Here is a 15,167-nt window from a genome sequence, read left to right on the forward strand (position 1 = left end):
ACATGGCGGACGTACGTTTGAGCTTTGAAGAGCGGAAGCAGGTTATTAAGTGGTACTGGAAGTTTGAGAATGTTTGCTGCGGTTCAGAGACAGTGGAGAAGTGAGTATGGACTTATCCACCTTCAAGGTTAACAATTGCATGTCTACGAAACAAATTCGAGGTTCATGGAACATGTGATGTGCAGAAAGGCCGATCAGGACGACCTCGCACGGTTACAAGTGATGAATCCTCAGATGCGGTGCTGGAACTGTTTCAGCGTTGACCACAAAAATCTTAAAGGTGTAAATGTGTGGTGTGGTTTGTCTCCTAGGGGACTCATTGGTCCTTTCCGTTTTGAAGGTACTGTAACTGGAGAAAAGTACCTAACAATGCTTGCTGATTCCATTTTCCCTGCCATTCGTGCAATGCACGGTAATGACAGGTTTCATTACCAACAAGATGGCGCCCCGCCGCACTATCATAGGGATGTGCGAGCATACCTGGATCAAAATGTACCAGGCCAGTGGATAGGACGCAGGGGACCAATCGAGTTTCCTGCACGCTCTCCAGACCTTACGCCGCACGATTTTTCTTATGGGGCACAGTAAAAGATGAAGTGTACCGTTGTAAACCACGTAACCTGGGCACACTTTGGGATGAGATTCAAGCGGTGTGTGCGGAAGTCCCATTGGATACTGTGGTGCGAAGTACGGAATCAGTCGTGACTCGTACTCAGAAATGTATTGAAGCTGAAGGCCATCATTTTGAATATTTACTGTAACCATCATTTGAAACATTCTGTTTGACCAGAAAGTACACTTATTTTTCAAATTGTAGTTTTTCTTTTCCCAGAAAATTAACCTTGTAGGTTGCGAAGTAAATTTTCTATGACAGTTCAAAGTGTGTATACATTTTTTTGACGCACCCGGTATATATGTAGGTCAAGGATATCTATGCATTTTGCATATTGCACGTGCAAATTCATATATGAATCATGTATGTAAACTTCTTGCATATTTTAGGGCCAGAAACGACTACCAAAATTCTATTTTATGTCTCTGCATTTGGGCGTATTTTATACTTGATAAAAAATTTCAGGGGGTTACGAACCAAGTGTCTCACAATAATAATAGAATAATAATAAATTAGGGCCTCCGCGATGGCGCAGTGGTAGCGTCGTGGCCTTGTATTCAAGGGGTCCTGCGTTCGATACCCAGTGGAGGCACATAGTGGTTCGGGTTCCACTTTAAACTGTAGGTCCAGTCCCGATTAGGCTTCCTGTGCATAACGTGGTCTTAAAACTCCAAATCAATCAATCAATCAATAATAATAAATTAAAATAGTATTAATATTCAAATTAATAAGTTCCAATAACTTCGTCGGAAATAAATAACCCTTAATTAAACAACAAGTATATTATCATTATTTAATTTCAGTTATTTTATTATTTCAATATTTTCATTATTAAATTTTTGTACTTGGTAAATATTTCTGGGAGGGGAGTGAGGATCCCTTGGACCCCTCTATAAATACGTCCTTGCTCCTACCGTGACTGCTGTTTATTTCTTTTACAGCACAACAGACCAGTAGCGAGTGGTAGACTAGAGGTGCTGAAGCCTAGGGAGGCATGAAAAGCTTTTTCCTTTAGACACAACAAAGTGAAATATGCGACGGAGAAATCTACCCTTGGCAGAGGCACGGACAGAAGGAAATCATACAAGGTGTTCTTACTCGACCTTTTTGAAATTGGAGTTTTTCAGGTGATGAAGTGACCACTTGATAGGCCTATATCCTTGTGAGGGGTCACCACCTAAAAATAGATGCACTTTTCAACTCAGTGCATGGGGTTCCATGTTCGACCACGTCACGGAAAGATTTCTATAATAAATCCTTTTCGATTTATCAAGTTGATACGAAGTTACAGACTGACCCTGTATATGGATATATATTTTACATTATGCTTACTTACTAACATTTTCTACTCATTATTCCTAACCCTTTTCTTCTTCTTGTAGGCGTATTTTCTGGTAACACACTGCTGGAATTTTCTGCTTCCCAAAGCAGCAACTAAAATATTCTTAATTATGCTATTTTTTTCTTAAATAAGAAATGCAAACTACGAATATTTAAATACATTACCTATATTATTTCTTATGAGAATTTTTGGTTTCCTCATTTGAAAATTTGTAGGATGTAAATATCACAAACCATGGCATAAGAATGAAATATCGGACATACATAAAATGTCAGTGCTTGATAGTGAGGGAGTGAGAGGGCGCCAAACAACAATCTTGCCTAGGGTGCCAAACTATCTATAGCTCTTTTCAGTTCTTACTGCGGGCGATCTAGAAGCTGGCAAGGGAAGTTGGGATCGGGATTATGCCGCAGACCAACCAGACAACAGCAGTGGCGCCGAGTGACAGGAGACGGCAGAAAAAAGTACTACTTGAACCTCGTTCTACTGGCTGCTGCGTTTCTTATCGCGCTGGATTGGTCGCTTCCCCGTTCCGCACTTCCCCTGCCAGCTTCTAGAGCGCCCGCCGTAAGAACTGAAAAGAGCTATAGCAATGCAATGTAATTGAACCTGACTTAACAGATGGCGCAGTGGTAGCGTCGTCGCCTTGTAATCAAGTGGTCCCGGTTTTGATACGCAACGGAGGCACGTAGTGGTTTGGATCCCACTTTAAACTGTAGGTTCAGTCCCGATTAGCCTTTCTGTGCATAAAATGGACTTAAAACACCAAATCAACCAACAGATACCGTGAACACAGTTAACAAGATTGTGTGGAGCAAGTCAGAACTGAAACTTCTAAATTGTATGAGCTGAAAAAAATATCTGTTTACATGTAGGGTTTTTGAGGTATTCAAAACAAAACATTTAAAACATGTATTTTGCATATTTTGCATCTCTTTATCGCATATTTGCAGCTTATTGTACGCAATCCGGGCCATATATATATGTAATAATTTAAAAATCGAGAAACACAATTGTTACATAGAAAGAATTCGATAGATGTCAGTGGAATTTAAATTAATTGTACCCATGCACTCGTGTGAAAAAAAGAAAGCTAAGCATTGATGTTTAAGCAGAAAACATTACATTAATAGTATACTATTCTGTATTTATAATAATAAATTTTCAAGATTATATTTTTATCAGAATTGCATAATTCCATTATGACTCATTGCTGATATATTATTAATATAAATAAATAATTGCAATTAGGAATTGGAATTAATGTTAAAGCCAATCATTCCAAAGTCGCTCAGTGCTATGCTCTAATCTACATGACAAACAGAAATATGCATGTCAAGAGTGGAACTTCATAAATAGATATAGGCACAGGGTGTTCATAAAGTCCTGGTACCATTCAGAGCTATGTTCTTTTGTAATGGTACCGGGACTTTATGAAAACCCTGTATTTCAACTTGTTACCGAAGTGAATTTACATTTTAACATATAAAGACTGGAAATAAACAAGGCCGATACTAGTTCCTATGCACAGACTATTACAATTGGCCACTTAGGGAAATGGGAAAATTAAGAGAGGAAGTGGATGCCAAAATGAGGAGAATTAAATACTGGGCAAAACTGATCACCATGGAGGGGTGAAATTTGAAGAAACTCTGTGTACAGTCACAGATGGGGGGGGGGTAATGGGAGGCAATGGGTAACAAAAATAAAGACGGAATTATACAGTATAGGGCTGGGATGGGTGTGGGAAGAGGGAATAGAGGGGAGAATTAATATGCAGATGCTAGGGTCCATTCGTGCCAGACTGGAAGACATTAACAAACAGAAAATTTTGGCAGAATGCGACGCAAAAATATCGTTAACATCAGCGAAAATAGTGGATACGGATCGAGAATGGAGAAGGAGGAACTACGTGGATTTGTATGGGTCGAAAGAAAGGTCAGGTTTGGCCTGGTTCAGACTGGGGGGATGGGCACAAGTTAAACTAAAACGGGAGGGCGGGAGCGTAGAATGCCCGCTATGCGGCGAAGACTGGACGAAATTTCACATTCTTCTCCAGTGCAAAGGAACAGGGGAGGCAAGACAAAAATATATCAGGGAAATAAATGAAGATAACATTGAGAATATAATGACAAGCGTTATTAGGAGGGAGAGACCGAGAGGGGGGGAGGCGCAAATAAGGAATGTGGGAACTTTCCTACATTACGCCTGGGCAAAGAGAGCAAAGAAGCTCAGTGGGGATAGCGAACATGTGTGAAAGGGGGGAGGGTTGCTAAATAAATAAATTAGTAAATAAATGTGAGAAAATTTAGGAATCACTCAGGTAACAGTGCAAGTATAGGGAAAGAGTTGAAATGAAATGGTGTGAATGTGCAAGTAGACTATGAGGAGGAAGGGTGTAGGGAAAGTGTACTAAAAGTTTTTCACTTGTATGGTATGTATAGCTGTAAAGGCTCATACTTGAAATAAATTCTATTCTATTCTATTCTATTCCACAGCTGCCAGTTAATCATGCATAATAGTAACAATACACTTGAAATGTCATGGAATGATATATAACACAAAAATCACTAAATCTGTCCTTTCTTCAAAATTAATAATGATTTCTGCAGTAAAAAATGTCGATTTGAACTTGAACTAGAACTTTATATGTTTCGGAGTTATTGTGGGTTTTCAATTTTTTTAAAAAATAACCATAAATTCTAAAGAAATAGAAATGCTTTATTTGAACTTGACGTTAAAAGACCGGAAATGTGTGTGTGTTGTTCTACAATGGATTTTCCTGTGGCCCCAATCCCCCAATATACTCGTATATTGAATTCTGTTACCCAACAAAAAAATGTTCCTGCGCCACTGCTCAAAACAGTGACGGATGAACGAATTTTCTCATGGGTTGTGGATGACGCTCACTAAATTCATTCATTCAATGTTTAATAATTATCGCAATGGTTTCTTGCATTGAAAATGGTTCATTATTACTATACAGTGTTAAATTTACTTTTTTCACTGTCCAGTACTTCTACGTTTTACTTTTCTGACATTAAATATTGAGAAAATACATCTTCTCTCAGCTTCAGGTAATCATAGACGAGAGAAGATATCTTTTTTAGGAACATAGTGTTAGAAAAGATAACGCAGAAGTAGTTAATAACGCCTAGTTAACATTGAATGCTAATCACTTAAGGTGAAGTTATATTTTTTACATCGTCTACCTGGTGGGGTCGGAGTAAATCAAGTAATTTTAAATGTCAAACAGGGAGAAAAGTCTTCTTAAAAAGAAATCAAAGACGGATGGTCACGTTAATTGACAATTCATTGTTTGTTTTAGACGTATAAGGAGAGGAAATCGGTTAATTTTAGTTGACAAGATCAGATGATAATCTTTTAAGACCTGCGTGCATGTATGTGTGTGTGTTGGCGAGTTTTCGGTGTGATATTTTAAAATAATTTCAGTTACTTCTTTCTCAGTACGCCCCAGGGGTTTAGAAATAGCAACCAGAGGGTGTGAATTAACCCTTCATCCTCCCTAACAGTGGCGGCGATATGGGGGCATGAGGGGGTAGTTGCCCCCGCAGTTTTTCCCAGTTTTACCGAGCACTATGCTAAACCTTATCTACCAAGAGAAAGTAAACTGTCCTTGCCCCCCAGTTTTGGAACCCAATCGCCGCCACTGACTATTCATTTTTTTTACGTAAATGAACCAAGCTTCTTTGTTTCCCATTTGAGGGATTTTAGTATTTACGAGAGAAAAGCAAGATACAGAGAGAAAATATGGTGAAAAGATAATGGCCAAACAGATACAGCGAGGTGGTGGTTGGTTCTAATTTTTGTCTACATCACTTCAGCATATTTTTCCTGCAGATGGGGACACACCCTCCAGGACAGAGGGTGTGATACTGTACGGCTTAAGTAAACGACCCCATTTGAATCTCCAGGGAAGCACGTGATGTAGGTGCTGGGTTAGGCCAGTAGGCCATCCCTTCTCACATACTTCAGGGAAAAAGTCTCATATTTAGGTACAATATGATCATGTTTTAATCACTTAGAACTGTGTATAGAAAGGTCTTCGTGATTCATATGAAACTTGTGCAAGCAGTTCTGATTGCTAAGTTTCAGAAACCTGGCTGATAGAATCACACAAATTTGATCTTAAATCGTGAAATCATACATGGACCAGAGAAGTCCATACATGTGAAGTTAGAGAACCATCACTAGAGGGCAGAGGAGAGACAACGAAATGAATACGATGGATAGAGCATTTAGGAAGAATAGCAGGACACTGGATGCTCAAGAGGATATCAAGATAAAATATACATGAAATAAGCCGTGGAAGAACAAGACGAACGGTCATGATGAGAATTTCAGAACGATAGAAAGTAGAGATCGACTGTAGAGAAATTCAAAGGTTCTTGTAATTTGAGAATAGAGTATTTTTTAATGGAAAGGGTGTGATGCTGATAGTACTGCATTTAGATTTTTTTCGTAACAGTATGGTATAGTGAAAACACATTTCAATAGTTTATTTCCTAATTATTTACATTTGTACTTATCTGCTATGCATAGCGGAACATTTTTGAACGTGGGAGTTTGCTTTTTTCACTGAAAAAAAGCGTAATTTTTCACATTACACATTATTTATTCTTCGTTGCTAATTCGTTTTCGATACACACAATATGGCGGGCAAATCTTGACTCACGTTGTCTATCGTCAGCTGATATGCAGTGTTTCCAAACTTATTAACCGAAAAATGCTGCACAAATGATTCACAGAAGGTTTTTAATCGAAAATCGATCCACAAACCATTCACGGAAGGTTAGGTTAGGTTCAGTTAGGTTAGGCAAACATAGAAAATTAAATTGGAAAAAAAAAATTCACAATGCAACCTTCACACGTCATCTTGTAAAACTAGCGCGTGGCTGCTACACTAACAAGGGGTTACATAATCGAACGCACGGAACATTTGATTCACGTAGTCGACGGTAATGGTGCTAACAGCTATCGTGCATCGGAGATACATTTATGTCGAAAAATACATGATTTACCGGCCGAATAAATTGATATAAGGGAGAAAACACTTCCACGAGCTTCCAAAAGTCTACAGAAACTCGGTTCCGTAAGTAGTTTCTCCTGTAAATTTGAAGAAATGTGTTTTCACTATATTATACTGTTACCTTTTTTTTAATTACTTTTCTGCTACTGTAGGTTTCTTGCAAGAATGGGGATGGGTTATGATTAGATGTTGCCCAGGTCAGGACATGAACCCGGAACCTCTTTGATGCTGGTTGTGAAGAAATGGAGGATCCCTACGGTGGGGAGTAGTTTCAGACAGAGAGAGAGAGAGAGAGAGAGAGAGAGAGAGAGAGAGAGAGAGAGAGAAAGAGGGGAAAAGGAAATAAAGAATTGAGCGAGAGAAAACTGGCCGTGATTAACTTCTAAACATGGCTCGCTATTCCATGGAGCATGCCGAAACAACGCTCCTGGTGCCGGAAGAAAAGCTCCAACTAGTGTAGCTGCTTCTGGCATCTTGTTTATGGAAATTCAGAGGTGAAGTATATCAAGGAAAAGCATTTCCTTGGCAACTCAAAGATTGGAATAGCCGAGAGACAAATGGTTTTGTTCCTGTCCCGGCCTGCAAACTAATGCAGCATTTCGGATGCTTGTGCACGAAACTAATCTACGGATACAGTGTTCTTCGAGACATCTGCAGTGTTGCCGCCCTATGAAAATATAAATTTCCCTTCAAAACGAAAGGGATTTCCCTCTGATTTTACCTCCGCCTGCGTCTTTACGAAGTGGAAACGGTTCTGATAACACGCCCAATGGAAATCTATGCACAACGCTAATTTGACATGTTATAATGTATTTGCTGTTGAGTTAATTCGAGTCGAATTTGTTTCTTGTGTTGAGTCTGCCAATTTTGAGTTTGTGACACTTGCCCGTAGTTACATTTGCACGGAGGTGAATTTAGTGACTGTTGCACGGAGAGGTCAATGTCCATGTCCGTTTAATTTGCGACAATGACGCTGACGCCAGAAATCTTTCGAGGCGTCTTCCCCCTCCTCCACGCATGATTGGTTTACGTTCTTATCAGAGACTCCCTCGAGGCGATATTCGCTTGCACTATGCAGATCTTCTATGCAGGTCTGCGGTCGTAGTGATACATAGAAAACACAGAACTTCGCCTTCACGTTCGAATGTGTGCTTCACTAACCCATGTACAACTTCATATGATTGGCGATGGTTGGTTATGTATCCAAGAAAACACAGCCAAAAGCTACGAAGTTTTTACGACTATTTCGTCGACCAGTTGCTTGAAAACAGAACTATTTCAAGGTATTGTTCTCGTAGAGGCCACCGAACCAACAACGTCTCGGAAGGTTGGAACAGGAGGCTGAACAATTTGTTTTCAAGGGCTCATCCGAATGTCTACACGTTAGTGAACACACTCCGAGAAGACGCTGAATACCATGACCATACTTACGATAGGATAACTGTCAATCAGGACGGTAAGAGAAGAAACAAATCTGCAATTAGGACTGATATGATTATAAGTGACGCCTTGAGGAAACTTGAAGAGAACGGAAGTGTGAAAAAATTTCTTAAAGCAATTGCTTATATTCAGAAATTGGAGTAATCGCCAGGAAAATGTAAATGTATTTGAACAAAAAATGAACTGAAAAAGATAGAGGATGGTTTCCACTCGAACCAGGAACATAGTGGGAAAAAAATGACGAGCTTTGAAAAAAGAGAAACAAAATTTATGGGGGACGAAGAGAGACTACCTCCACGCGGTGTTCCTTAACTAACTAACTAAGTCTCTAGCCTTCTTAAACCCGAAGGTTCATGGCTGCAGCAACACAGGCCTTCCATCTGTCCCTATCTTGAGCAAGATCTATATATTCCATCCCTACCAATTTCCTTTAGGTCCATCTCAACGTTGTCCCTCCATCTTCGTCTTGGCCTTCCTACAGGTCTCTTACCATCAGGTTTCCCAACAAGAATCCTGTAAACTCTTCTTTCCTCTCCCATTCGTGCCACATGGCCTGCACACCTAAGTCTTCTTGATTTAATTATTCTAATAATATCTGGACATATGTAGTTCTAAATTATGTAACCTTCTCCACTCACCGGTGTTCCCTGGAAACGGCATTTGTCGGCTAAAAGTCTCCCTCCGTCTTACTTTCTGTGCAAGTGTCACAACCCAAACAGTGATTCAGCCAAGGTCGATTGATCTGGGGCAGGATTCGTGCAACTGTCACTGCATGCAAGTGTCCCGAACCCGCCAATTTTGACTATGATGATGATTAGGTGAATTTGAACGAACTCTCACAAAGAAACATTCATGACTACGGCCCGATTCGCCTTATTGCGTTTTTACCTCAACCAATACAATTTCGTGTAATTTATGTGACACTAACTTTCTAAGGCGAAACGGGACATCCCATTTCGCCTTACACACAAAAAAAATTCCCACCAGGGAATATTATCGACATGAAGGGTCATTACTATTAATGTATTATTAACCTAACCTAACCGACAGGACAATGGGAGCTAAGGTACGCAACATCTCAAGCTCTGCACTCCCATTATGAATTACCCTTCAAGTCAATAGTATTCCCAGGTGGGAATTTTTTTTGTCACAACGATTGAACAAATTGGTTTGGTTCTTAATAGGCTTCGGGGTGATGATTCAGAAAGAAAAGATTATAGACGCTACGCAATAAATGGACAGATAATGGGGCAAGAGTGATCGTTCCTCTCTCAGAGATATCTCTAAAATAAGCCAAGAAAAAAAGGTCAATTACCATATGTGTAATTGATGAAACTAGCGTACCTAGGATTTTTTCTAAGGGGGATGGAATTGTAAAAATGGATACTACATGGCAACGAGGGCTACACAATAAAGTATTTCGTAATTACCATTTATAACCTTCGTTTCAAAAGTTGTTCTAAGACAAAAGTGGCAATCAAGGGTCGTTCAAGGGGATTGCATTCACCACTTTGGTTTTTCTCGAGTTTTTTGCTGCTTTTAATTAATATTTTTGCTTACGCCAGAGAATTGTGATGGTCTTTGATGTCTATAATATGCGGGGAATCGTCATATCCACCTCCAGAAGAAGCCTATAACTAACAAAAAATCTTCCGTACACACGTAAAGAATATTGAAGAGGCAACTTTTTATAAAATGTCATTCAACTTCCACGTTAAAATCCAGCCTGTGCGATCCAGGAATCTTGGATGTAGGGACCATTAGTCGACCACTCAGCACGATCGGCCACCACAGTGGCCTATAAATGAACCGACTAAGAAGAATATTACAGTGATAGGTCTGTTCCTACACTAACTTTCACATTGTATCTGCGAGTATTCAACACGTGACGGCAGTTCGATTCTTGACGAGCCAATAGAGAAAATTTATATTGCACGATGTTGTTACTTTAGAGCCCCTTTTGATTTTCGAAATTACATAGTTTACCACAGTTAATTTCCTAGATTTCAATAGATTCAAAATATGTTTGTCTGCCATGTTTCTAACTGCAATGCCTTTTATTTTCTTATATTTTATCAGGTCATCTGATGTCAACTGTCGTATGGACAGCTAGGAGGGAGATAGATAGAACTCATAGTGCATTTATCAGCTTAGTTCTATTACTCCGCCAAATTTTATCTTTGTAGTTCAAGTAGTTTCTGAAATAACGATGGATAACACAAATACACGAACCGACATTTACGGTAAAAAGGCAAAATGTATTCATGTGGATCCGAAGGCCAGAATTTATATATGTGGAGGTCCGGAATTGAATTGAGAGTAGGAAGAAGTAATGAGAAATGTACGGATGAAAATTTTACCATTTTTTCATATTCACGTCTTTTAAAGAGATGTGAGCATTAACATGTTATAACCATGAACTCACTCCCTTCCTTTGGTGTCCACCCCGCTCAAAAACTCTCACTACGAAGTTTCGTTTTCTATTCCCGACCTGGGAAAGGCTATCCTTTTATGAATGCTTCTTCATCCAATTTCATCTAACCATCACATCATTAATATTTATCGTCGCCATTGCTCAAAAATCGAAAAGAAGTAACGCAGTGCGCAGAAATTGCAATGAAAGTATTGTCCATTTAAGGGAGCTATGCGTAGGTGCCGACTTTGGGGGGGGGGGCAAGGTACCGTCGCCCCCCCCAAATTTACGTAGAAAGACACATTTTATGTATATTTATATATAAAAAGTATTGTTTATCCCAATCTGCCCTCCAAATTGATCTTACTCTTGAGCTGTGTGACCGTGGTATTTGAGAAGTGAAAATTTTAAAACTGTTTACAGAAATTCAAGACGATAAGTACCACTTTTAGCTGTCGATCAGTGCATCAAACACTCAAATATGAAAAAGGATGCATCGTATTTAACTATATGAAATTGGACTTTCCTAATGAATACTTTGTAACGCGTATTCAGTCAGTTGTAATGTTATTAAAATATTTTAGTACTGAACTACATCTTTAAAAATTAAAATTCTTTCCTTGCAGCTTTTAGGTTTGCTTCGATTTAGAGACTTGGAATTGAAATTTCACTACCCTGACCTCTATGAAGCAATAAACGAATTTACAGTGTTAATTCAAAGTGATTACATGTTTATCTTTTTGTACAACTGTTTCAATCAGAATTTATTAAATCACAAATTTACATCGTTTCCTGGTAAGAACCGATCGTATTCGATTGTTCTGATTGGCTGCTATCTCGTTAGTAGTGAAACAATTTTTTCTTCTTCTTCTGAATAGTGCATATTGGTTCTTTCACTTATACATCAAAACACTAAAATCATAAATATTACGTAAATATAGTGATTTTACTTAAAACTACGTGGAACTTGATATAATATACTAGGATATCTTGAAGAGCCATTTGTTTCTCCAAAATTCGTAATTCAAAAATTTAAGTTTTTAAAAAATTGTTACCAACGGCAATTTTATATTCCAACTATTGTTGTCCGGATGCACTATTAACGTGTATTGAAGATAAGTATTGTTATTTGTAGTAATATCAGTTATTACATGGCTTGACAAAAATAGCGTGGGTGTATTGAAACATTGCCAATTTTACTACTAGTCTACATAATGTATATAATTTTATTATTATAAATATTTTTTTTCGTTTTGAAATTCTAAAATTACATGCAAGAAAAGAGATCAATAAATATTATTTCGCGACGGAAACACGAATTTTAATTTTTTGAAAAAGACAACGGATGTAATGTTTTTTCGAAATTTCCTTGTTGAAACTTGTTTTCAGTGTTACAGAGTAAAAATATATGGTATAAAATATTCAAAAAGTCTAATTCTGATAGCATGGTCAAGTAGGCGATTCAGTAAACGATTATAAGCCAGAAACGTTCCCACCAATCCTGACAATACTATCGTATTACGAGATTAAGGATTAATATTAGGATACCATAAAATAATGTTTGTGAAGTAAGGACTCAACCAGTTCTCAATATGGGTATCTGGGATAACCTCGGAGGTATGGCCGGCCGGAGCGTGGTGCTGATCACATCACATTCAGTATGACGGAGATCGAAAATGTGTGGCTCCCTCTTCGTCTCGTATGTGTCTTCATGGCTCGGTCCAATGTTTTACCTTTATTTTTATTTGGACAATTTAAATACATGAACACAAACGTCTGCTACTAAATATTCAACATACACAACAATAGTTCCAAAATCTCAATATTTGTAATTGGTATTAGGATGTTATGTTATGTTAGGGATTAAATGTTAAAGAATTGAACATTTCTCACTTTCTCCCAGTAGACAACGGTTTAAAAGCATAACGAAAAATAGGTGAGAATGATACTGTTAGGTCGCTGTTTTCATATTATAGCTGTAAAAAATTTAGAGTTACAGAATATTTTCAGATATTTTTCATTACAAGCAGTGAATATTGAAAATCTCTAAAAAACATATAATTGTTGAAAAAGTGTCACCATAAAATTTCCCTCACTTTCTGAAAAAAATCCCACGCAGATACCTCAAGATGGCAACACTGGAACTTACCCATTTCTCCATCCTGGCAGTTCCTGTGACAGTGGCTCCATCGGCTCCACTCGGACACTTCGCAATCTCCCCGGCAAGGCACGTAGCAGGAATCCTCTCTCCTCAGGTCCAGAGCCACTTCCAGAAATCCTCGGTCCTTGAAGGGAACGTCCGCCTGTGCCAGACACAGGTCCTCGTCCACCAGTTCCCCTCCTTCCCGCTTGCACGTCACGTTCCTCGAGATAGTCCCGTGGCCGCAGGTAGCTCCCTGCAACAAGAATACACGTGACAGTCACGGGTTCTCAGATACGGTGCAATAAATGGATATTAACTTGGAAATCTGCCACGGAAACCCCGTATTGTCAAGCAACCTGCATAGCCCAAGAGGTTTGCGGGTTGCAAACATGGACAGGATATGTGTTGTGATTGGTGCGTGCTAAATGAACATTTAAAGCAGCAGACAGGCATTCGTTGAATCTTCTGAACTTGAACACCCGCTTGCAGTCTAGTTGGTTGAACGTAATTTCCTTGCACCACCCTTACACTGGATACACCTGCACTGCACCGAGTGTCAAAAAGTGCAGCCAACTAGACGGGGCTATTGAGAATGTAGTCTTGTTCGAGTCACTACTGAATTATTGTGTAAGGTGTATGATAGTTTCGGCTATATGAGAATTTGATTGAATTAATGAGTTCTTCTTGTGGGGTGCGTTGTTATCTAACACGCTTACTTAAAGTTTAAAAAGGGTTGTAGAAAGCCCCTTGAGAAAGATTAATAGTGCAACTTGTAAAGGGACGAATACAGGACATACACAACCCATTATAAAGATACACTTCCTCAGAAACAGTGTAAGAGGCCCGTTAATCTAAAAGAAGAAAACAAACCTTTGTCAAAATATTATTTTCATTATAAACAGTTGGACAATTTCCTTATTCTAAAACTATCTCAAGACATTGCAAGAGATATTCTGACCTTTTCCCTATAGGATACATCGTTCAGAGGTACGTTTTTAAAGCATAATTTTCACCTGATGTTAAATAATAAATGAATTTGCGTTGTTTTGCTGATTAATATTACACACATTTTTTCTACACCTAATATTTCAGCTTTCATCAGGCGAGTCTCAGCATATTTATTTTGTACACAATATGTGCCAGATAAATTTAGTGTGAATCTCTATCTGAAGAAGACAATGTTAGAGGGTGAAAACGTTACGTTTTTCGTGTATATTTGTTATACAATAAATTTTGCTTTGGTCAGCATTTGAATGTTTTATTAACATGGAAACAAGGCTTAACAGTGTTACCAGATAAATAAGTAAACACAGTGAGTGTGGAGAAATAACTTATTTAACGGAGCGCATGTTTCTGGATTTTTCAATATGTTTTTGAAATATTCTTCTATTATTTCTATTACACACACTCATAAAGAGAAGTACAAAAAGTAAAAAAGGAGATACAGAAAACACGTAGAAAGAGAATACAAGAGAAAACAAGAAGGAGTTTGGAGAAAGGGATTGAGAAAGAGGCAGGAAAGAGATGCGATGTTGAGAAAGAGAAACAAAGTGTACAAATAAAAAGAGAGCTAGAGAGAAATATAACGAGAAAAAGAGAGAGAGAAGGTGGAGATGGGATGTTGAGAAAGAGAAACAAAGAGGACAAAGAAAGAGAGAGCTAGAAAGAAATATAACGAGAAAAAGAGAGAGAGAAGTACAAAGGAAGAGAAAAAGAGGAAAACAAAGAAAGAAAAATGGAAAGAAAGAGAGAGAAAATCTTAACATCGAGAGAACACCTGAGTTATGACGAAGGAAATTGTCCAATATTGTCAGAATTAGAACAAGGCAGGCACTTACAGCTCGAGAGGATACCAAGAATGGAACGATATGAAACATCTTTAGTATCAAATAAAAAAGGAGCACGGTACTTACGTGTAAGTCGCAGCTTCTCCACGGACCTCTGTCCCAATAGTAACACGGGACAGCCGGACAGGACTTGTGATGGATCAACTGAGGAGGACACGGGCGTCCCATTTCACTTGGGTTGGTGACTATGTACCGCTGTCGCCTGAGAACCGATCCTAGCAGATGCACAGAGAAGAACGAAGAAGAATTAGTGATAAAGACCTGACATATTTGAAACATATGCACTCACAAACTCAACTTATGCACTATTTATGTTTCC

General features: G+C 38.6%; 1 protein-coding gene across 1 annotated transcript in view; it reads right to left on the minus strand.

Moving 5' to 3' along the window:
* Window positions 1-15,167, minus strand: part of LOC146003883 (thrombospondin type-1 domain-containing protein 7B-like) — a 559,677-nt gene that overhangs the window by 226,819 nt on the left and 317,691 nt on the right. Inside the window, exons 21-22 of the mRNA XM_083142348.1 lie at window positions 14,915-15,063; window positions 13,008-13,254 (exon numbers count right to left, since the gene is read on the minus strand). Coding sequence (XP_082998474.1) covers window positions 13,008-13,254; window positions 14,915-15,063 — 396 coding nt within the window. The remainder of the gene's footprint in view (window positions 1-13,007; window positions 13,255-14,914; window positions 15,064-15,167) is intronic.

The sequence above is a fragment of the Lepisma saccharinum genome, chromosome 21, assembly GCF_977018435.1.
Source record: "Lepisma saccharinum chromosome 21, izLepSacc3.1, whole genome shotgun sequence".
In the NCBI taxonomy this organism is placed as follows: domain Eukaryota; kingdom Metazoa; phylum Arthropoda; class Insecta; order Zygentoma; family Lepismatidae; genus Lepisma; species Lepisma saccharinum.